This window comes from Eretmochelys imbricata, chromosome 8 (genome assembly GCF_965152235.1).
Source record: "Eretmochelys imbricata isolate rEreImb1 chromosome 8, rEreImb1.hap1, whole genome shotgun sequence".
NCBI lineage: Eukaryota > Metazoa > Chordata > Testudines > Cheloniidae > Eretmochelys > Eretmochelys imbricata.
In genome coordinates, this window is record NC_135579.1 from 15,064,578 (window position 1) to 15,088,773 (window position 24,196).

Sequence of the window (24,196 nt, forward strand, 5' to 3'; positions counted from 1 at the left end):
ACTCCTAGGCATAGAAGTTCTATTCCATTCTAGGCTGGCAGGGCAAATGCATGATTAGCTGGCAGTAACAGCAGGATCCAATTGTGCCTTTGTGTCTTTTGACAGTGCACAACTGTACGTACCCAAGAACCTCATTATTGGGAGGAAGCGAGTAGAAAGTGCTGGAGTTGAAGCTTGTAAATGACTATTGTCTCCTCCCCTTCTTCCATCCTCTCATGACGAGACCTAACTAGCACAGTGGAGCCTTTCTTTTACAAGATTTTAATAGGGTATCTTAAAAGTGCAACACTATTTAAAAAGATTTTTTGAAGAACTGCCCCCTGCCCTCCCACATGGAGTTTATTACAATGCCAACCTCTGGTAACATGGCAGCACAATGTTGTCAGAGTCTGGAATTCCAAAACTGATGACAGATATCAACCAAATGGTCAGCAAGCTGGACAATTCAGATCTTCATTCTAGGCCAGCACCATCCTTTTTTCTCTCTTACTTTACACCTGGTTCTGTTCTCCTAGTGATTTTTACATGAGGCTGGTGAATCCCTGACAAGTTTTGCAGCCACAGAACCAGGCCAGGAGCATTGATTGTTAAGTTATTGGTGTTCATTTTGTAAAGGATTAAAAATGAAATACTCTCTTCTGCAGAGATTCTGTCAGCATAAAACTCATAGGTAATTAAAAAGTAAACATTATAAAATCTGAATGTATTTTTCTTAATTTAAGCTTCTTTTGCATTTCATTCAGCTTGGATGACGGAACTAGACTAATCCCTTTCACTTTGGGGTAAATTATTTCACTTCTGGGTTCTGGTGCACTAGGGAAATGTTATTGTATTGGGGAGTCTCAGTAATAGAGATTCCGTTTAAGATATTTAGGTTCATTGTTGTTTTTGAAATCATGCCGTTTTCTTTTTAATTTGTATCCGGGTTCTTCAGATCTTCCTTTTCCCCCTTTTAAAAAATAAATACAAAAAAGAAGAAATGTACATTTCAGGTCCTAGACTAGTCTACGGTGTCCCTTTGAAGGCAGGATCTTCTTAGTCTTAGGGAACCTGGTATTTCACATGAAGGACTGGGGATATGGAAAATTTTCCTGCCAGAAGCAGTGTTTTTTCTTTATGATGATTGGCCTCACACTGTGCCTCTAATAAGAAGTGTTTCCTGCTGGGAATCTGACAGGATTTGTAAAGAAACATAACAGTTGCCTCAATAGGTGCCCCTCAACCATGAAAGATGAGCCCTCTAACCACAAAGCATAGACAAGAATGTTTAGTTAAAGTTAGTAGCTGCCTAGCTGAGGAACATAAATTATTGTGGGGCTCTGTGTCTGCAGAAACAGAGGGAAAGGACCTAGCATTCTGGTGAGAGTTTTGAAGATCCTACCTTGTTTTAAAATCTCTTTCTCTATCCCCACCTCTGTCGAAATCATCCCAGTTCCCTAGTTTAGGAATAAGAGCAGCTTCAAGTGTAGGGTGATATTTTAAAAACTGGCAAATGAATATATGAATAGCTCAAATACAGCATCTCTCAGTGCTGTGAGGTCTGACCTTGTGCACGATTGTGTCAGTCCATGCTCCACAGAAAATCTCAGCAAACGAGTTTTGCTTGAGTCCAACCAAACACACTGGAGGCCTCTTTGGCTTAACAGTCTCAGTGGGTTGCTTGGGCAGTCAGTTGCGCATAGAGCAAGGGGCTGTCTTATGCCAAGTCTTCTGAAATCATTAACATTGTGTTTTACTCATGGGGGGCTGGGAGGGAGTTTGGTTTTCATGATCTTAGTTGTTTGATGGTAAAATCATGAGCACTATCATGCTTTGGCTCAGTGTCAATGGCTAAGACTGTCACTGTGCAAAGACAGAGAAATGATTAAAAGGCCCTCCCCCAAAAAAACCCTGACTTTGGGAGGGAGAGAGTTTTTTGGGTCCTTTGCTCACTTCTTAATTCTATAATTGAATAGCCTTCTCTACATTAAAGGCAAACAGTTTCTACAAGGATGAAAGTACAGTCATGCTGGTAACTGCTAGAGCTGAAATGCACTGATCTGTCTTTCTGGGTTGAAAGCAAAGCAAGTTGTCCTACCTGTTACGTCCTTATTCTAAAAGGGAAGAGGAGGTGCTTCTCTCATCCCCAAATCATTTGGGAAAATGAATTCTCAGCAAAAAGAAAGGGAAGCACCACTGAGTAATGCAAGTCAGAAATACTGTGTGAATCTGTTTATAACAATAGGGACACGTTCAGTAAACAGCCTGGAGGAATGATACCCTGATTGATCAAAAATGCTAAGAATGAACTTTTATATACACAGAATTTTTTAAAGCTGTATTAAGCACTTTAGGGCAGAATTAAAGCTATTAAAGCTCCAAAGTAGCCGTGTGGTGAGTACTTACTCCTATTCAGCACAGCACGTAAGCACATGCTAAAGTCCCATGGAGGTTAATGAAATTTAAGCATGTGCCTAAAATTAATCATATGCTTAAAGTTCTTTGCTGAATGGGGGCTTGGATGAGTATATTCAGAATTGCAACTGTGATCTGGTGGGCGACAGGGGATTCTGGAAAATCTCACAGTTAGTCATGTATGTTGTTAAGTTTTACAGTTTTTGGCAATGTACATGTATCCATGTGAGTGTGTGTGTGTGTGTGTGTATATATATATAAACACTCACTATTTGTATACACTCTCTTGCTATATATATATATATGCGCACACACACGTATGAGAGAGTGCACCAGTTACTATGCATAAAGCTTTCATTGCTTCCTTTTAGTTTGGCTGATCTCCGATGTAAAACAAAACTTAATGCCAAGAAAAAAGTCAGCTTCTAACATGCTGATTTACTTTTGTTTTCGGCTCACAAAAGTCTTCCTTACTCACGACAGATGTAATAAAACAAATACATCTCCTAAGAAGAAAAATACACTTAACTGTGTTATTGTTTGGTTTATTTCTTTTGGTTTTCCCTGTGCTCCAAAAGGTTTTAATCTTTTTCTCTTTGACTGGTCATAGATGTAAAAAAACAGTACATCTAATCTTACTCAGATAGAACCCACTCCCTCTGTTCTGCTCCTCTATGATTTCATCAGTGTGCTTTTCTCTCCCCATCTCTGCCTCTTAGCTCCCCAAAAAAATCTCTCAAACAAATTCAGCCCTGGTCTGTTTAGATTGATGGGGTCTGTTTAGATTGTTGAGGATGTACGATTAAATGGTGATGTGGTAATCAATGGTTATATTTCAGCCATTTCATTGCTACCATTCTGAGCAGTTAGTTACTGACCCTGCTGGCTTCATTATGATGTACCATGGATTTATGTGAGGCCTATCAGTGTTCTATGAACTTAAATGCTGAATTTGCTAAAGTCCGATTGGTCCCACCATTTTCTTTGTTACGCAAATTGCAAGAAGAGTTTTCTGTTGCAATATGTATATCATGTTTTCCCAGGTATCACATCTCTCCTCTAAAATAGAGGTCAGCTTTTAATCTGTGTCTTTTCAAAACTCTTGGCAGGTGAAAAACTCGACCGGCTGACTGGCCCAAGAAACATCAAATCTCCAGTATCAAAACTCGGTGGTGCCATGTCTGGATTGCAGATGCTTCCTGAGTGCACCAGATGTGGAAATGGGATCGTGTAAGTACATGATCTCTCCATAGCATTCGAGGTCAATAACAACATGCAATGGAGCAGGCCAATTAACATAGTCACAAGAACTCTATTGTGGTATTCATCTATTAGAAGTGGCTCTATTAATATTTACAGCAGAGTCCTCCAAGCCTTCCTATTTTTTTGCTAGCCAGACCTGTACACAAGATAAAAAAATCGGAATGAGGTGACATTCCCCAGTACAGTCTGGGTTGCCTTTTCAAGATGCAAAGAAATATGACCAGTGCCGTGATGTAACCGGGATTTCTACTGACGCGCATGATTTTACCATGCTTATTGTAATATACTGGCCTAATGCATGTGAGTGGTCCCAGAAATTATTACCACCCTTTTATTATCCCACAACGAACCGAGATCTCATTTGGCTCAAGTGGAAGAGGACAGTGTTTTTCATGCTGAAGTTGTTGGGTTCAGTCCTGGTGGATGACTCCAGAGTCTGCAGGGCTTTGTCTACTTGACTAGCCTTGCGGCGGTGGGTTGTTTTTGGGGAGGTTTTTTTGAGAAAGCTCCCACTGTTGCAATGTGGTATGCAGAATACAGGCATTTTTACCAGCACACCAGTTCGAGTAAGTTCGAACGGGGCTTGCTGACAACATGGTAAAAGTTCCTGTGCACTGTCCGTGTTCATGTTTTCATCATTCTTGTCACAGGGGAGGTGCAATGGTGGGAGATCTCCCAGAAATGGCTTGCGTAGACAGTTATTTTATTACATTAGCATGTGAAAGGGCTGATGCTGTCGGCTAAGGGGATGGCTCCCTGCTCTCACAGACAGGTCTCCTTGCCATCATCCTGGCTGAATGTGGATACTCCAGACCAGTGGTTCTCAACCTGCAGCTTGTGATGTGGGCTTGCAGCTCACAATGGTAAATAGGTTTAGAACCATTGCTCCAGATCCAGCGTTATGCCAAGGCGTGGGGTAAGGAATTCAGGCTGTCAGGCAACAACCCACAAGAGTAGGAAAGGGCTTACCATGTACATCCCCTTCAAGTCCAATTCTGGAAGGTGCCAAGTGTCTCCTAGGAGGTGCAGGGCACTGCCCCGCCCCCCTCCCCCCCCCCCCCCCCCGCTCCCAACAACCTTGAAATCAACTGAATGGTTGTTGATCAGCATCTGTGTGATCTGCACTGTACAGAACGTGGAGGAGACATGGTCCCTAAACAGACAGACAAAAGTCAGCAACATGGGGGAGGCAATATCTTTTATTACAGAAGTTTACTAACATAAGTTGGTCCAGTAAAAGATACTCCTTCATCCATCTGGGCTCTTGAGGGGCGGGGGTGGAGGGACAGCCTAATGCTGATAGGCTTTGAGAAAGAAATGGGTTTTCAAGGAAGGCTGTAAAGAAGGAGTAGATGCAGAAGTGCCACACTGGGATGGGAAGGGTGTCCCAGGCAACGGTGACCATGTGTGAGGTGTTGTGGAGACAGGCATGGGAGAAGGAAGCAAAGAGGAGGATCAGGTGAGAGGTGTGGGTGGGGTAAAAGAAGCTCTGGGAACCATGATGGAGAGGAGAGTTGAGCAGCACCTTGAAGCTGAGGAGAACTCGATGCAGAAGGCAGTAGGGAGCCAGTCCAGGGCTTCGGGCACTGATGTTAACAAGGATTTTGGTACTGACATCAGTGGAAGCAGGACTGGGCCCTTGAAGGAGAGGTCAAGATGATCAGAGCAGTGGCTGAGGGAGAGGATTTACACAGTGGGATTTTAGACGGCCAGCAGGGGGAACAAGGTGGGTATCAGGGACTGAGGCAGAAGAGTTTGCAGGGGTCAAACAATATCTTCAAAATGTCACTAAATGCCATTTACTTTCGTGTTTCTTTGCTATGCTGGGCAGTGGAACAAACTGCTCCAGAGTGCACTTGCTGTGGCTTTTGACATCAGCTTGGTCTGTAATCCGTCTTCTCTCCTACCCTTGACAGAGGGACCATTGTCAAAGCTCGGGACAAGCTCTACCACCCAGAATGTTTCATGTGCAATGACTGTGGCCTAAACCTGAAGCAGAGGGGATATTTCTTCATCGAGGAGCAGCTGTACTGCGAAACACACGCGAAGGAAAGGGTTAAGCCCCCTGAAGGATATGATGTTGTCGCTGTTTATCCAAACGCGAAAGTCGAACTTGTCTAAGTGCATACTCTATTCCTGGAGAGGTCATAAGGCAACTCGCCCACCCACACGCACGCCACTAGTTTTAAAATATGTCTGTAATCAACTCCGATTACTAGCGTCTCAGTAAAATGCCTATTCAGAGATAAAGCGGTTTACTCTGGGGATCTCAAGGGGATGGTGTTGAAAGCATATGAACAGGTTTTTTCCTTCCTTTTGACGCTCTGCTTTTGGGTTGTCATGCTGGGTTTTTAAATAAGTTCTGCCATGGCCTTGTCCAAGATCTGTGTAAGTATTGATTAATTTTCTACTATGTTTCATATAAAACCAGTATTCTTTTTTTTTTCTCTTCATTTTAAAATGTAAGGAGAACATTTTAAAAGCTCAAAGGAAATAAGGCACTTTAACAAGAGAAACTAACTTTTATTGCATTGCTTTAGATCTATACCTTTCTGTAACACATTGCTCTGTGACTCTGAGTGCTAAAAAATTGAGACCAGGTGGAAGCTATGTTCCTGCAATGCAGCACAGTGGTGGGGTGGAAAGAGTTTCATACAAGATCTGATATTAAGCAGAGATGACTGTCCTGTGCAAAAATGATCTTTTTAAAAAGTAGTCACCGTGAAATTCACTAGTTACATGACATGGCACTGACCTGATCTGCAGACCTGATCCAGGTTTCAATCAAAAAGAATCAAAAAGGCACCGTGCACCTACATTCTGCTATAAGGTTTGCTTTTCTGTTTGCTTTTAGTTCCTGGAATTCTCTGGCATCTAATGCTTTGGACCGTGACATAGTATTGGGCTGCCTGGCTGATTCCTGAATTGGTCTTCAGCTCCTATGTTTGACTGCCTTGTTCGCCCTCCTGCAAAGGGTGTCTTTGTTTTTGTTCATCATAGGTCTGATCCAGCTTTTGCTGTTTTCAGTGGCCCCTAGGATTGTACAGCATCTCTTAAAACTACCTGCCATTCTGGCTCTCTGTAATTTCACAGCTGTGGAACCAATAGCAAAATCCATCAAGAACTTAGAAAGTTGCACCAGAACTGGTAAATGCAGCTGCTGAGTTCATTCTTCCTGGTCTAGAGTGAGTGGGAGCAGATTCAAACCCACTGCTGCTCAGCGCAAACCTAAGCCATTTACAAGATTTTGTTTCCCGTTTGTTTTGGGGAAATGTTTGGTTTTGTCGGGAGAGATGTTTTGTTCTGGTGTTTGGAGGGTTTTATTTTCCTTGGGCATCCTGCTGGAACAGCATCTGACATCCAGTATTGGCTGAACGTTGGGCCGTTTGTAAGCCGTGAGCTGAGATTTGGCTGCTTGAGTACCACTCATGCTAATGGAAGCCATGTGGCCAATTTCCCCCATGCACTGCTTTGGAAACCTTACCCCTGCATTACCAGCACATTAAAAATAAGAAGCCTGGAAACATTTTTCTTTTAGAAAGGTCATGTGTCCTGCTGCTGATCTCTCCCACCGGAAGAGGCAGTAGGATGCAGTTGCCCCAATAACCACCATACACTAGGCACCCCTATGAATTGAATTTGCACTTCAGATAGAGGTAGAGTGCATTCCACTGAAAACTGGTGGACTATAGTTCCCCCAACTCCCTTTGGGATCAGTGGGGGTTGGAGACATTCCGCTTGCTGGAATATCCGACCTTTTGAACTGTAGACGTAGTTTAAAAACCGAGCAGAAAACAAATCACCTTTTTTCTGTGTCGGAAAGCCGAACATTGAACTGCATGGTTGCCAGGGTTACCGTATCCTGGTTATAGTTCTGGTCTTTTTCTTAGCAGTTAAAGAGCATCAACAGTAACTCTGAGAAACACAAGACCCCCCCTCGGCATGCCACACAGCTACTAGTAAAACATTCAGTGCAAACATTCAGTTCCGTCCTGGGCAAATCATAGGTTTTGATCACTCCCCAGAAAAGAATGTGTTGTTGTGGTTTGAATTGTACAGCCCAGGACAGCATTATTTCTCAATGCCAGAACGAGTTACTATCAGATGGGGGGTGCTATTTCTGCCTAGGAGCAGTAGCCCCTTTCCCCTACTTCTCCCCCTCCCTCCCCCCGCTTCAGTGCAGAGAATTGTGAGGAATGCAAAACACTCTGATACACAGCTGCCTCTTCTGGACAGGCACAAAACAGTATAGATGGGGCAACCGGCCTGCCCCTCTTTCTCCTGTCTGCTTTCCCGAAAAGGGGTCTGAGAAATGGGGTCCTGGAAGGAGGTCAGAAAAAAAGATCTGTTGGCTAGTGTTAGGCGTAGAAATCACCTGTAGAAATCGTCCTTCCTATGGCTGCTACATCACACTGTGAAACGGAGAGGCTGTGAGGGTTTGAGTGGCATAGTCTTTATTCTGTTTGACGCTATGATGGATCACAGGAGGGAGGTTGGCCTGCTAGAGTGGGACACATGGTTAACCCTGTATTGCTGAAACCGGTTGCTGGCATAGCGCTGGTATTCAAATTTTCCTAGTGCTGAATGTGCTGCAGTATTGGCAGGCTGCATGAGAAGCCAGGGTCAAGAAATCCTGAGTCCAGATGCCACCTAGCAGCAGCGCAGACAAGTCTGGTAATTCATAAATATAAGGCTGCTACTGTTCATGTATGTCTAACTCATTTACAGGAATTCTTCTGGTGGCAGGGTGAGGGCATCTCTCTGTGTGAGAGAGTGAGGGTCATTCCAGCTGACAGCATATCCATTCTCGCTTTTGTTTCATGCATTCAGTGGATCAGTGATTACAGTGATGCTAGTGGAAGTGAGAGCCTAATAGCACTGCTTAAAGCTTGACATTTTGATAAATAAGGGCTGGCTGGCTGGGTTTTTTTTCTTCACAGTTATGCAGTTTAATCCTGACCAACAATGCACCTTCCATGCCAGGCCTGAACTTCCCCCAAACAAAAGTTACCCATCCTGCAGAATGGTGAAGTAGTTTTACAATGTGGTTTAGACAGTAGCTTGTTTTCGCTTGTGATCTGCTCAGGATTTGAACCCAGAGTTCATCCCAAGAGACAAAAGGCTATGGCATTGATGCGCTGTCCCTTAGCCCCATGTGTTTCTCCTGGTAATGGAAAATACCTTTCCCCCTTTTATCTCCTGTACTCACCATCAAAACCTGCATCAGGTCTGTAAATCCATCCACACCATGGCTTGCAACTCCCTTCAGTGAGGATCGGGTTTAATTATTAAGGTACAGGTAACGTAAGGGGGTTCTGTCCCATAGATAGCTGAGTCTAGTTCTCCCTTTATGTATGCTTAGCCTTTCTTAAGGAGTTGGACCATCTGAACATAAATACTTTGGGCAACTGTAAATGATTAGCTGTACTACTAAACTCCTAATCAAGTATAAAATATTATTGCACTGTGTTTGCCCGCCACTACTGGAAGCTTATTACTTCGCAATTGTCATTCATGTTCATTTCTGCTTAGTTTTTTAACCTCGTACATTACTGGGCCCAGGTTAATTGGTTATAATATGTTTTGTGAAGTGGGTGTCTGCCTTATCTGTTTTTTGGGTTTGTTCGGGTTTTTACATGCTGATGTATCATCGCTAACAATTGATCTCTTTGCACTTCGTCTATAAATATTGCTTGTGGTTCATTTCCTCTGGTTTTATTGCTCTCCTTAAAAGTCCATGTTCATTTTCTCATGTGCCCTGTAGCTAATTGTCTGCTAAATGAGAAGTCATGGTAGTCCAGAACTAGGAGAAAAAAAATTATGAGGCGTGCTACCAGTCGTGCCATAGGCTTCCTGTGGGACCTGAGGCAAGTCTCTTAACCCCGCTCCCTGCCTCGGTTTCCCCATGTGTACGATGAGTGTCAGACTTCTTCGCAGGGTTGTTGTCAAGCACCTTGACATAACTCAGATGGAAGTTGGGAAGGAAGCATGAAGTATCTTTTTAATCAAACACCAAGATTTAAAATTGAAAAGTCATTTTCCCTTGTTGTCAGTGCCCTCTCAGAAACCCATTGTGTAATATCATCAGATACGGACACAAGCATGTAAGCCCATTGGATTTGCTTGGCTTGCAACAGACACTTTACATCCTTCTGGTTCCCACAGAGAAATAAATAGTCAACCATCCTCTTCAGGCCCTTACCCATTTTCTCATTATTCAAATATTTGTGTCAACAGAGAATGATAGTTAATGCCATGTAGGCATGTGTAACGATAATCAGATGGGGACCTGGCAATACGTCAGAAGCATAGTGACATAGAGCAGAACATGGACGTTTCTGAACAAACAGGATTGAGTACAGGCTTGACTGGGCAGGAGGAAGAGTACTAAGAGACTGGCCTACCTAGCTTTTCCAAATGTATTGTTGTGAGAACGGCGTAATTGTCAGGTTGAGCCATCTATCACTTTCCAGCACCTGTATCTTCTGTTCAGCTCCATTTGTAAGGCGGTTTTTCACACTGCAGGTGTCCAGCACACTCTTCAGATGTGTTGTGACACTAACATGAGGCACACCTTAGACATTCGTAAATTGCTTCATTACCCTTGTGTTTGAATGTATAAATCAAGCAAACCATTCACTTAGGCATCCTCAGTGGTCTCATTTAGCTGTTATATAAATAACAATGCTGGCAAGATCTGACCTTAGGGATTCAAACTTACCTCTGTTTTCATTTGAAAATAAGTTCCCACAAATCAAAATTTCCATACACTTGTCTCATGGCCACTCTTTCTTATGAGTAATCAACTCATTTGCTCCCCTGAGTAGCTTAAAAACGGAGCCACCTCACACAATAATATCCTGTGGTAAATTAGTTTCTGGACTGATTCCATTTTGCTCACATTATTTGTCTTGTAACAAGTGACTAAAACCAGACTGCTGTTCTACCTGCCTTACCAGGCTAGTGACAAGAATGAACCTTGTAAATACCACAAGTGTCTGTTAACTCTATTATTTAACTCTGTAAAGCATTTGGGGGAGAGCGTTTGTATGAAATACAAAATAAAGTGGTACTGTCAGTTTCCTGTCTCTCATTCATTATAGCTGAGTTGTTGCTCTGGACTTTCTCCAATTTGTCCACATCTTTCCTGAAATGTGGTGCCCAGAACTGGACTCATGTAAGGATCCACCTCAAGAGAAGCGTCCTGCAATGCCAAATGGAACAGATCAGAATTGCAATGGAGTTTTCGCTGAATGAACTGTTAACTCTGTGAGATCCCCTTCCCCAGCTCTAACATATGCTGGCTGCCCACAGCCCAATGTGGCCATGGGGCACCCCAGCCATTCCCCCCTTTTCCAAAAAGAATCATGCATCAGGGTCTCAGAGGGGAGTGGTGCAGGAGATATTCTAGAGGTTCCTACATTACTCAAGGTTTCTGCTCGGTGGAGCCTAGGTTGTTTATCAAGCAATGAATCTCCCTGTTGTCCCATTAGGTCATGCATGCTGTGTGCATATTGTTCCCACAGTGTCCAAACACAGGTGGATACAGGGCATGCCATTATATAAACAGAAGGTACATGTTCTCAGTGCAGATTTCCTTTGGGAAATAATGTTATTGATTTATTGTGTTTGCAGTGTTGTTGCAGTTGTGTTGCTCCCAGGATATTAGCGAGACAAGGTGGGCCAGGTAATATCTTTTACTTAAAACTTCCAGCTGTTGGTGGAAGTTTCAAGCTGCACATAACTCTTCTTCAGGCCAGATCTAAAGAAGAGTTCTGTGTAGCTTGAAAGCTTGTACCTTCCACCAATAGAAGTTGGTCCAGTAAAAGGTATTACCTCGCCCACCTTGTCTTGGTTATTGATTTATGGCCATATTATTTCCTAAAGGGTACGGTATTTTTGTGGTATGGGAGCAAAGAGCCTCACGTACGCAGTGGGATTAATGCTGTTTGAATTTGTATGCACATAGTTTTTATTCTTTTTGCAGAAGAGCTATCATTGCTTACGCTTCCCTTCCAGGCAGGCACCCCTATCATCTCTGCAAAAGGAAAGGACAGTGTGTAGTCTGTAGAGATGACTGTGGACCTGAGTCTGTATGTAGGCATCTGTAACTACTCACAGGTGTACTCTCATTGCATTTAATGGGATTAATTGACTGAGTGAAGTTACTCATAGAATCATAGAAGTGTAGGACGGGAAGGGGCCTCATTAGCTCATTTAGTCCAGTCCCCTGCACTGAAGGCAGGACTAAGTAAACCATTCCTGACAGGTGTTTGTCTAACCTGTTTTTAAAAACGTCCAGTGACGGAGATTCCACAACCTCCCTAAGCAATTTGTTCCAGTGCTTCACTACCCTGACAGTTAATTTTTTCCTAATGTCCAACCTAAATCTCCCTTGCTGCAATTTAAGCCCTTTGCTTCTTGTCCTGTCCTCAGAGGTTAACGAGAAAAAATTTTCACCCTCCTCCTTGTAGCAACTTTTTATGTACTTCAGAACTCGTATCAAGTCCCCCCTGTTCCCCCCCCGTCCTCTCTTTTTCCAAACTAAACAAACCCAGTTTTTTCAATCTTTCCTTTATAGGTCATGTTTCCTCGACCTTTAATCATTTTTGTTGCTCTGGACTTTCTCCAATTTGTCCACATCTTTCCTGAAATGTGGCACCCAGAACTGGACTCGTGTAAGCATTGGCAGGATCCACCCCAAGAGAAGCGTCCTGCAATGCCCAGTGGAACAGATCAGAATTGCAATGGAGTTTTCGCTGAATGAACTGTTAACTTGTGAGATCCCCTTCCCCAACTCTAACATATGCTGGCTGCCCACAGCCCAACGTGGCCACAGAGGCACCCCAGCCATTCCCCCCTTTTCCCAAAAAGAATCATGCATTGGGTCTCAGAGGGGAGTGGTGCAGGAGATATTCTAGTGGTTCCTACATCACTCAAGGTTTCCGCTAGGTGGGGCCAGGAGACCTCAGAGAGCCAGGTTTACCGCCTGAAGAGCTGCTTTTTGCTGCCAGAGCAACTGAGAGTCAAGTCCAGGATATAAGCCCTAGACTACTGCTGGCAGAGCGGTGCTGGGGCAGGTGTCGCTCCTAGAGAATTTGGTCAGAGATCCTTTTCTTCAAGAGATGGTGGCTCTATTATTCTGACCATCGACTTTCTCATCTGTAAAAGCACCCTGGATGGATATGAAGAGATTTACCCACAATGGGGTTTAATGTGCACAATACCAGACTCCTTTCGCTGAGGACAGAACACGAACTCAGAAGGTTTTGTAAGGTCCTGCCTCAGCTCCCTGTGATTCAGCCTCGCCCACAAGTCTGTTTGTTTTGTTTACAGCTGCAGATATTTTAGCACAGGATCCAGATGGAGGGTTTTATTTGCGAGGACAAAATATGAAGTAAGAAATGTGCAGATGCTGGTTATGGCTGGTCGTAGCATTCTCTGCTCTTTACAACTGGGCTTTGAAAAGGGCAAATCTGTTCAAATGTAAAGATAAATCAATCAAAAAGGTTTTGTCCCTAATTCCAGGTTCACTCACAAGAGTCTTGGTATCAAGATTCATCTTCCCAGGCTGTAAAGTGCAGTAGTATATACACGTACAAGTAGAGAACGAATGCAAGGAGCATCTGATCCACCATTCTCAGTGCCTGTATGAGGCCCATCGCTGTAGTCAGTGCTGGAATGGATACTGAGTCTCTCAGTAGCTCTGATAATCTGGAGGTGGACAAAGAAATAGGTGAGAACTACCATGTATCAATGTGGACCCACAATCCTTCTCCGAATTATCTGGCATGAAGGCCACTTTGCTGTAACCTGCAAAATCACTACAGATTGAGACTGAGCAGCGACTGTCCCATGATGGCTCCTCTCTTGTGCAGACACATGCTGATTGGAGCTATATGTTGATGCTTTGCTTTCGCCTTTTCTCCAGGTGCCATTACAATTTTGATCCAATGCCCCTGGGCCTTTTGGTACAAAACTATAATTTTTTCCTTTGGCCGGAGCTCATGTCTTGCCTCTGCCCATATTAACTTGTACAAAAAGCGAATGGAAGCAGTCAACAGCTGCAGCCAAGCTGAGGGACAGATGTGAACATGTTTCTGGTCCTCACAGGCTGAGTACAGAGGGCCACTTTGGCTGCCGCTGTCTACCATAAATGTGTTTTCTCCTTTCAATCTACAAGCTGGCCTTAAGGCCCAGCAAAGTGATCATCTGACAACTGTTCAGGTCCCTGTGCAGAATGTGTTAATGGTCTCAGCCCAGATCCTAATGGACAGCTGTCCACATCCCATAAAACCATTGCTAAAGTTGGCACCATGTAAGTCTTAGCAAGGAGGCAGGGAACTGAATGGGCATAAAGACCAAACTGTTCTCAGCGCTGCACTTGCTCCAGAGCAGATTTGAGGCACACGAGCAGGGCTGGGTGGGTGGCAGTATTCCATATATCTATCAAATGAACAATCAGGAAAAGTGAATTCTTGGTGTATGAAACAGCACTGGATTCCATTTTATATTTTACAGTAAATATATTAGGATGACCAGAGGAAAAGCATCAAACAGAAAATATAGGGACCTCCTGGCATTGGCACACATTCAACCTGGGGTTCAAATCCAGTGGCAAGCAGGCTTAACTAACAAGGGCACGGATCCAGATACTTTGTCACCTGCTTAAAACAGTGCAAATCATAAGATTAAGGAGGATTTGGTATGCTTGCTAGCTAACATAGCGAAGGACATTTTCTGGAAAATCTTGCTTGGGAAGGATTTCTGAATGTACGTGTAAGGCAAAGGAGGAAAAAAACCCCAAACTACGAGTCAATATAAAAGTGCAGCACTATTTTACAAATGCCTTTCTTTTATTCTTCACTCCTAGTTCACCAGCTTCGATCCCGCCCAGATTGTTAGTTTACGGAAAGTTGTTACCTATTGCTGACTTCGGTGGCTAAAATGTGAAATGAATTTGGCCACAGTTCAGCTCCTGCTGGACACAAGTCTTCAGCACAAAAACCACTATCACCAATGGTATCAGTTGTAATGGAGAGCCTGAGTAGCAGACCCTAAGGACCGAATGGGCCATAGGTTGAAATCGTTGAAACTACTCTCGTAGTTGGAAGTTGTACCAGCTGTTCCATAGTGAGGTGCATTGACAAGCCCATGTGGGGGAACCTCCAGCAGCCCCCCCTGTCCTGTATCTGTCCTGTGGATAGTGGGGTTTGGTCTTCATGGCTATCAAACTAGCGCCTTGTAGGAGCACTTCACTCACAGGAAGCCCTTTTTGTTTTCAAAAAAACTCTACATCAGAAAAAAGTGGAGGCCACAAAACATCTGCCACTGAATAATCATCGGGCACAAAATAAGTGCAGAGGGACTAGGAAGAAACCTCCAAACATTTCCAACGGTGACTTAAATGAAGCCTGACAACTGCTCCTAGCTTAGAGGTTGCTTTTGTTCATGTTTAGGCTGTGACTTGTACTGGGTTTATCAGTTGGTTTCAAAAGCTCAATGGACATTTTGAAAACACAAACCCACTCGCTCTCCCAAAGCTTAGGACCAAGAACTCCCTTTCTAAACATGGACCATTAAACGTTACTAAGCAGCCAGATGCAAAATGGCAGAATATAAGTGGGTTTGCCAGTTTCCGCCCTCCCTCCCCCCTCAGCAGAATTTGGGTGAGGAAACAGAACCCTTTCCTAATTCAATCACTGATGGGAAATACAAACAAATGTTACCTTTAAATATTTTTAAACTTGTTTGGACCTAATGAGCTGCCTGACGATAATGAGTCCACATCCCTATCCGAGCTGGTAATGGTTATCTGGACTTTATCATCTCATTCCAATTAAAGTTGAGTCTGTATGATTGGCCTGTTACTGCTTTTCACCATACCAGAATTTATTGCCTAGGCCTGCTACAAGCTGGAGACCTTAGACCACAGAGGGATCCAGCTTGCCTTTTACTAGCACACTGGGAACTGACGTGCTATTGTTTTGCTTCGTTATGCTTTTAAAAAAGAAACTGGTGCATCTAATGTGCTTTTAAAGGGGATCAGATGCTCTTGGCAGACTGGTGATTCTCCTGCAACTTCCACAGCAGTTTCTTTGCCTGTGAGACCCTTTTCAGTCTTCCCAGAACGCCAAGGTAAGTTACATAATGCTGCTTTCCGGCCACCCCAACCCCCGGTAGACCCTAATACAAGATTAAATTATTGCAGCAGCTTTTCCCTGATAGGAGGAGCCTGTCATAAAAGGGACTGACTTTCTCAGAAGTCCGTTACTGTTTTAAGCTTGACCCTAGTGCAGTGTCAGCTTCTCTCCCAGCCAAGTCCTGTTGCTGTTTACGTATGTCTGGGGGAAATGGGCTGATTTCCTAGGCAGGACAGGGCAAGGAAACTGAAGGGAAACAACATGTTCAAGGCCAGATTCTGTGCTGTGTTTTCAGAGAGATGCCACACAGAGCCCTCAGCACAGGGAGATGGGGGACAAAGACAGCTTTATGCTATCCAGGCTGTGGATGGCTTCGGGGGCGTAACGCCCCTGCTGTATGGTACAGCAGCTCCAGGGTCTACCTTGCAGACCCTTACATTCAAAAGTCAGGAAACTAAAAAGCTAAGGATCCTTGCTTCATTCTTCAGTCCCTCCCCTGGGTGACGCAGACCTGTTAGAGCCACAAATCCTGGGTACAAGCAGATGTGAGAGCCTGATTTTCAGCAATGTTGAGCACCTGCTGCTCTAATCAAATTTAATAAGAGCTCTTGGTGCTCTGCACGTCTGAAAAATCAAGCCCCACTGATTCTCCTCTCCTGTGTAACTTCTTGGGCCTAATTCCTGTTCCTGCTATGGTTTCTTTATGCACCCCTACACAGTCGTGGAGAAGGAGGGGGAGTGGCTGGAGCATTTTGTGCCCTGGCAATTCTAGGCTGCAGAGCAACCCCTGGGCTGTTCTAATTTACACTGACGCTCATGCTGGCCCCTGAAGCAGCCTAAATTCTCAAGGCATTTCCCTCCTACGTCGGGATATCACCTCTGCTGCCTCTCCTGAGAGGCACAAAACCGAATAGGTCCCATCAACTTCCATAGATACAGCAGCATAAGAAAGTAGAGAATCGAGCCTGGCGTGTTGGATTCCTCATCTAATGTCTGTGCTTCGGCCGAAGTAGAAACTGGGTAGTTGCGCATGGTAGTAAAGATTTACTTTTCTTTTTCATGTGAGTTAAGAGCAAACAATGTTGTTGAAAAGGCCAAGTATTGTTGAATAGCTTCTGTTTGGTCTCAATGTTCCTCGTCCTAGCGCATGAGCAAAACAAGCATCTGCACCTACAAAAACAATCTGCACTGTTGATGCGGGGGCGATATACACAAGATGGGTGGCCTGCGAACTAACCTAGCATCCGTCACTGCAAACGGAGGCATGTTTGTTCTCTTCTTCCTGTCTCCTTCTGTTCTTTTTTTAATATTTTACAGAGGGCCCTCATTTATTAGGCCCTAGTCCTGCAGACACTTGAACAACGTTACAGATGTGAAAAGAAAAGGAGGACTTGTGGCACCTTAGAGACTAACAAATTTATTTGAGCATAAGCTTTCCTGAGCTACAGCTCACTTCATCGGGTGCATACAGTGGATGTGAGTAGGCCTGTTGAGTGTGTGGGTTGGAGTCACTTTGCAATTCCGCTGGTTCACAGATATGGCCCGCAAAGTGGGGTGGTTCCACTTTGCGCCAACCAAAATCTGCAGGCACATTGTGTAAGGGCAAACTCACTCCCTTCTTGGTGCCAGGATTTATTAACAAGGTGACTAATAATAACCCTATGAATTCCAGTCTTAGCTATTATTAGGATTCCTCTTGTAGGACCTCTTGGACTCATACTTTTGTTCCCCCCTGCCCATCTCTCTATGTCCAGGGGCAATGGATGAGTTATATCTGCCACGGTGCATCAGAAGGAATCCCTTCCCAGGCTTCTGATGCCAAACAGGATGGGCCACTACAGCCCTGCCAGGATCCAATCCCGTTCCCAGGGAAGTTCACGTTAAAACTCCCATTGACTTCCTGTGATTTTGCTTAGGTCCCTCTATTTGCATTCTGCTGCTTTGACCTACATTTAGGCTGAGATTTTTCAAAGCAGCCTAGAGGATTTACATACACCGCTGACAATTGTGCCACTAAATCACCCGGACAGTGTTGAAAATCTCAGCCTTTATTGCTTTTTTTCTTCTTCCTGTTATGCCATGAATATTTTTTGTGGTATCCCAGGTTGACTCTGTTTGCTGCTAAATTTCAACCGCTCCTTTACCTGCGTACTGGACACACTAAATCTCGAGGTTCCTGATCTCCAGAGAATGCCAATAAAATCAGAGAATTGATTTTTTTCCAGTGAACAGCTTTTACAATGACCTGTTTCACTCCATTACCCAGGAAGAGGATGGCATGGTCCATCTGAATTGGTTAGTTTGCTCTGTTGAGTTACAATACACAGAAGCTATCATTACTGTGACGTAATCGGCATACGATCCGCAGATGTTGCTGGTTTTCCTGGAGAACATTTTCCTTAAACCACATCTGTAAAAATGCTTCTCATAAAACATGAAGTCACTCTTTTTTTCAGTCACTGGAGCACATCATATATCCCAAACTGAACTGCTGTGATAACATGTTCTAAATTTAAACCTGAAATGCCAGCGTTACACAAAGAGGATTGTACTGCTCTGTTCGGTACTTCCCAATATGCCAGTTTCCATTCTGGAAGCCATAATAGAAACAGAAATAGACCACAGGGCTGCAAAAGGAACTGCAGGAAGTAGAGTATTTAAAATTTATATTTTGGGGTTTTTGGAGATTATGCCCCTTCCATCTGTTGCACAAAAGTGGGGAAGGGTCACTGTCCCCATTTCCATGGGGTGGTTTTGTTTTTTAAGGCCAGAAGGGATGACACGCCGGTTTGTAATGTGGGCGGTAGACTGTCACCACTGACCCTGGAGTTTCAGAATTGTACAGATGGGCTAATTGAGGCACAGAGTAGTTAAGGCAAAATGTCAAACGTGCCTCAATTGTGAGGTGCCCTCTTTGAGACACCTGGTTTTGCAGATGTGCTGAGCACCCACATCTTCAACTGAAATCAATGGGAGAGGCAGCTGCTCAGCACCTGTGAAAATCAGGGCCTGGGTGTCTCAGGCTGGGCCCACCCCAACTGAGGCAGCTAAAATTAAGGGGTACTCTTAAAAAGATTGGTGTCAGTAACTTGCCCACAGACCAAGGCAGAGGCAGGAACAGAAACCAGTTCTCCTGACCTTCATGTCCAACTCCCATTACTGGGCCACGAAGTATATGTAACTTACCAACACCCAGCCGTGGATACTGTCCGAGAAACTCATGTACCTAGGCTATTTTTTGTTTTACCCATCACGTTACCATTTTAGGGCCAGAACCTCTAACAGGATCCTCCTGCTGTCCCAGAGACCTTCATCCACATCAAGCCCTGCTGACCTAGTCCTGTACAGCTATAGTGCTGCAAAACGTCTCATTGCAGACAAGCCTTGAGCAAAGCTTAGGGTGCCCCTGTGACTCTGCAGCTTGCTTTGCTTGAAGCCTTTTGCTGAAGGAAAAAGAAAAATCTGGACTTCAACAGATATTTCCCTACAACAATTCCTGCTTTCACGTCGTTCTCTAGTGCAGTGGGAGGGGTTGCATGGGCTTATGGCTGACATTGACAGGTATAATAATTGCCTATTGTGTGGACTGCATTACACCCAATAATGAAAGTTCTTACCACTTAAAGACTTGCCGGATTGTTCCCATGAGATCATTGCTTGGAATAATTGTCCCTTTTCTCAAATACAGCTAGTGCTCATCTAATAGGCAGGGGCAAATTCTATTCTCAGTTCTGCCTATACTGCCCGAGCAAAAGTCAATAGCTTTTCTGGGGCATAAAAGAGCAGAATTTGTCCCTTGGAGCTTAGGAATGTGGTGGTCATTCTGCAAGGTAAGGTGACTAGTGGTGGTCTCTAGAGCACGCAGAAAGGAGGAAAGAATGGCTTCAGATTGCATAAACCCAGGAGGGGGAACTTTAAGGCCTTGATTCTCCACTAAGCCTGAGCACAGTGATGCTTCGGGGAAGCGGTTGCGCTCCCTGATCCTCGGTCACATGGCTCCCACTGAAGTTAGCGCAGCAGGGGGGCTGTTCTAACTACCACTGGCATAAGGGCCATATGCCAGCAGTGGATCAGGCATAGAGGGATTGCACTTCACCATGTCTGCTCCCAGAATCCCTAACCCACTACCTTGCGGGGGGGGATATGAGTAGCTGGTGTAGAAGGGGGCTGTAGAAGGGGGCTGTGTAGATGAGTAACTGGTGTAGAAGGGGGACCAGGGTGCCATTGTGCTAGGTGTCAAGTATCAGGGGGTAGCCGTGTTAGTCTGTATCCACAAAAACAACAGAGTCTGGTGGCACCTTAAAAAGTAACAGATTTATTTGGGCATAAGCTTTCGTGGGTAAAAACCCCACTTCTTCAGATGCATGGAGTGAAAATTACAGATGCAGACATAAATATACTGACACATGAAGAGAAGGGAGTTACCTCACGAGTGGAGAACCAGTGTTGACAAGGCCAATTCAACACTGGTTCTCCACTCGTGAGGTAACTCCCTTCTCTTCATGTGTCAGTATATTTATGTCTGCATCTGTAATTTTCACTCCATGCATCTGAAGAAGTGGGGTTTTTACCCACGAAAACTTATGCTCACATAAATCTGTTAGGCTTTAAAGTGCCATTGTGCTACATGTTATTACAAACAAGAGGACAGCATACTGCTTACAGTCTAAGGATAAGACAACAGACAGCAGGTGCTATTCGAAAGCCCACTCTAGACTCCAGACGGCTAAATGTGCTGTCTCCCAATAGATAATGGTATTTGCTGCATTTCATGTGTGGGAAAATTGTTCCCCGCCCTCCATTTTCTTACCTTGGACTGAAACAATAGCATGACAGAAACGTCTGCCTCTCCCTTTTAGCAGACTTCTTTTTAAGATGAACTTCAACGCCTCCTTCTAATTGCTTACATGCCAGCACTTGAAAGTCAGCTTGTCCAAAATGCAGCCCCTCCCTCCCCCAGCTTCAGTCACTCACCTTTGCTTTCATCAGCACTTCAGGGTTGGGTCCTTAGCATAAACTTCCAGTAGCAGGGGGTCTGGCACCCACTGGCTCTGATGTGGGTGAGGCTGCTCCATCTCAGTATGCCACGTGTAGAAGAAAAAAGTACATTTAAAAGGAAACCATGTAAAAAGCTACCAGCTGGTTTCTCTGACTGGTAAACTCCAGATGGTTCAGCCCAGCTATAAACTGGGCTCTTTATGGGATATTATTTAACCCTTTGGCTCTCATTCAGCTGAATCCTTAGCATTAAAGAGGACTGTGGAACATTCTTTCAAGTGCTCCCGACTGGCACATTGGCGCTTCTATAAGGCCATACCAGATATACTGGGCAGTGCTAGAAGTAGACTTCACTTAGGCATGGGCTAATGATATAACTTCAGATCCAGACTTGGCTTAGAGGTGTAATCAAGCTGAGATCTCATGAGGTGTTAAGGGCAGAAATGTCACAAAACCAGCTGTTCTCATGGGCTTTTAGTGTATTTTCCCCTTTCAGTTTAAATCCTACCCAGGTCCAAAACTGTAGTGGTGGATTCAGACCTGATGATTCAAATCTGCATAGATTGTAAAGGGGTGTGGATGTGATATTCCTGTTACGTTACGTTGGCTAAAGCTAGCTGTGAATCTTATACCTTAAGTAGCAGTGGAGTAGGAAATGTTTGACCCCTCTAGGTTTGGGGGAAATCCCTTGCAGCTTTTGCCTATTTGCTGATTTGTTGCTGCTATTAGTCATGTTTTCAGTGTACATTGCTCCCACTACTACTTAATAAATGATTATTTCTATTTCAACTGCACCGAGAGGCCCCAGCCTAGCTAGTGCTGTATGTGCCCATAACAGAGAGTTCATGTCCCAAAGAGCTTGCAATCTAAATAGACAAAACTTGGGAGAAAGGAGAGATTATCATCATCATCATTATTATTTATTATACTTATTTTACAGATGAGGCTCTGAAGCCCAAAGAGATTCTGAAGGTCTCCCAGGCTGTGTATGTCAACACTAGGCATCGAGTCCAGTTCTGCTTAGTCCCAGTTCAGTACCGTGATCACAAGGGCATCCCTCTTCCCTGAGGAATTATCCATAACTAATAAATTGTCTCTTTAAATGACCCTGCTTGAATTTTCCAACAATAAAAATACAAGAGGGGTGTCTGCCAAGTAGGATTAAAAAGCTTGAGGAATCTCTCACCCCGACAGCAAGCCCCAGGTATTGGGAAGTCACCACAGCTTTCGCTTGTCCCTGGTCCTTCATTCTGTGACTTTCTATTCTAATTTAAAAGGCTCACATTGAAAGCTAGCAGATGCTGTTCTGGTACGAAGGAGAATTTTGTGTTGGTGATGTTCTATAGTGCTGATTATTTTTGCATTAGCTCATGATTTGAAGGCTACTTTGAGCTTCAGAGTTCAACTCTGTCAGGGCTGGAAACGGCTGCTTGCAATTATTGCACTGATTTTTAACAGGAGCCAGTTCCTTGTCAAAGCCTTAGATCTGCTTGGAAGCAAGATGTGAAAAATTAAGAGCTTTGCAACTGTATGTTTTGGATTCAGGGAGCTGATGCAAAGGGATATCAGGAGAACTAAATTGTAAAGTCAAATTTCCCCATGTACTATTTGTCCTTTGCAGTCACCTAGTTCTAATTAATGTCAGATTCCATTTCATCAGCTGGCCAACACTGCTTCTTCTGAGCTGTGAAAGCCATTGCACGAGCAGTGAAAGCAGACTGCTGGACATATGTACCCCTTCTGGATAAGACTGTTTTATAGCAATTAGCCTGCAATTATCATTTCCTCTCAGTTGCGATTTTCTTGCATTATGTAGGTGATTCTCTGGCAGACTTTTCGGTGCTGTTACTTGTGTGAGGAAAATGGACTACAATGCATGTTTCAGTTCTCTAGGAATCACTCTGTCATGAGTGGTATCTGGAAGGACACTTGACTGCACCTTGTCAAAAATCAATTCAGTTTCAGTTTGGGCAGTTTACGTGTTTTATGTGAGTAACTAAACTCGCTGTGATTCTTGACAAGAGTCATTCACATTCCTGGAACCCATAAGCCAAAAGGATGACAATGAGGAAGGGGGTGGGTAGGAGGGGGAAGAGAGAGAGTGTATGTTTAAAACCCACAGTCCTTTATCTGCTTTTCAAATGTGACTGCAGTTGTCACTGTCAGTCCTGACTCTCCTAGTTTTTTGTCCATACAGAATTTTACCCTTATAAAAGGAAGCAACAGTTCAGTTGTTTTCAATAAACTCCTTCAGTGGATTACGCAGTAGGAGACTTCCCCTCTTCCCACCTCCCACCCCCTGCCCTGTCCCACCTTCTCGCATACTAGTGACACTTTACCATAAACTTACAGGGGCTAAAGAATAGCCTGTGCACAGTAAATCCATGCTAAACCAGCTACTGATTACAGCCACAACCATGGCAGTTCTTCCCTTTGCTCCCTTGGCTATCGGTCAAATTTAATGTCTTGTACACTTTGAGCACATCCAAACTGACTTGGAATATCTCCTTAGCGGGGACATATTAGTGCAATTCTGGTTACTTCAGGATTGTCTTTGAAAATTGTGTTTCACTTGTGCTACTAGAATAAAAGCCGTGGCCGGTTACAGCATGGGAGGGCACTAGAGGTGACTGAAAAGTAAGTGTACGTATGGAAATAACCCAAATACTGCTTTTAAGAATCTGTGGTGTGAGCCCACAGGACTTATTACTTCTCAAACATCCACTTGTAATGGACTAGTAAAGGCAGTAGGACTTTCAGTTCCCAATAAAAGCTGACATCTAAGTACAAAGGAGTAATTTTGATAAAGCCTCTTTCTTCTTTCCTTCACTGTTTCTCCTACCCCCTTTCTTTTTCCTTTGAGGTTGGAGAATGTTTGAACTTAAAAGGGAAAACACCATGCTCTCATCCGTCCAAATTTCAAAATCACCCTGTGGCAGATACCTTTCCTCCAATCTGCCCTACAAACATAATCTATATAAAATCCAAACTCCTACCTTTCCTAGGATTTGGCTTTATTAAGGGAGAAAACAACAAAATAGCATAAAAGTTAGCTCGTCTTCTCCTGAAGCTTGGCTGCTCTTATATATCCTCCTTCAGGACTACTCAGCCCACACCCTAGATCCTCTGTTCCCAGAGTGACTCTTAGGTCAGCTGCCTCTGTTCTTTTGATTAGCCCTTTCCCAACAGGGTCAGCATCTGCTTACTCAAGCAAATGCTACCAGCCTGTTCCAGTTCCAACTGCTGAGTCTTTCTTCAAAACTTGTTAACATATCTAGACTGGAAGGAGATAGAGTAGATAGGATAAAGAGGACCTGGTAAGATTGAGTCAGAGCTCTTTTACAAAATCAAAAATAAATAAATGCAACTACTGAGCTTGTAACAATAACTATATCTCA

General features: G+C 44.0%; 1 protein-coding gene across 1 annotated transcript in view; it reads left to right on the forward strand.

The window, feature by feature from the left end:
* The window catches only part of PDLIM4 (PDZ and LIM domain 4), a 96,466-nt gene extending 85,731 nt beyond the window's left edge, over window positions 1-10,735 (forward strand). The window contains exons 6-7 of the mRNA XM_077824943.1: window positions 3,504-3,624; window positions 5,574-10,735. Of these exons, the coding sequence (XP_077681069.1) occupies window positions 3,504-3,624; window positions 5,574-5,778 (326 nt within the window). The 3' untranslated portion in view covers window positions 5,779-10,735. The remainder of the gene's footprint in view (window positions 1-3,503; window positions 3,625-5,573) is intronic.
* The last annotated feature ends 13,461 nt before the right edge of the window (window positions 10,736-24,196 follow it).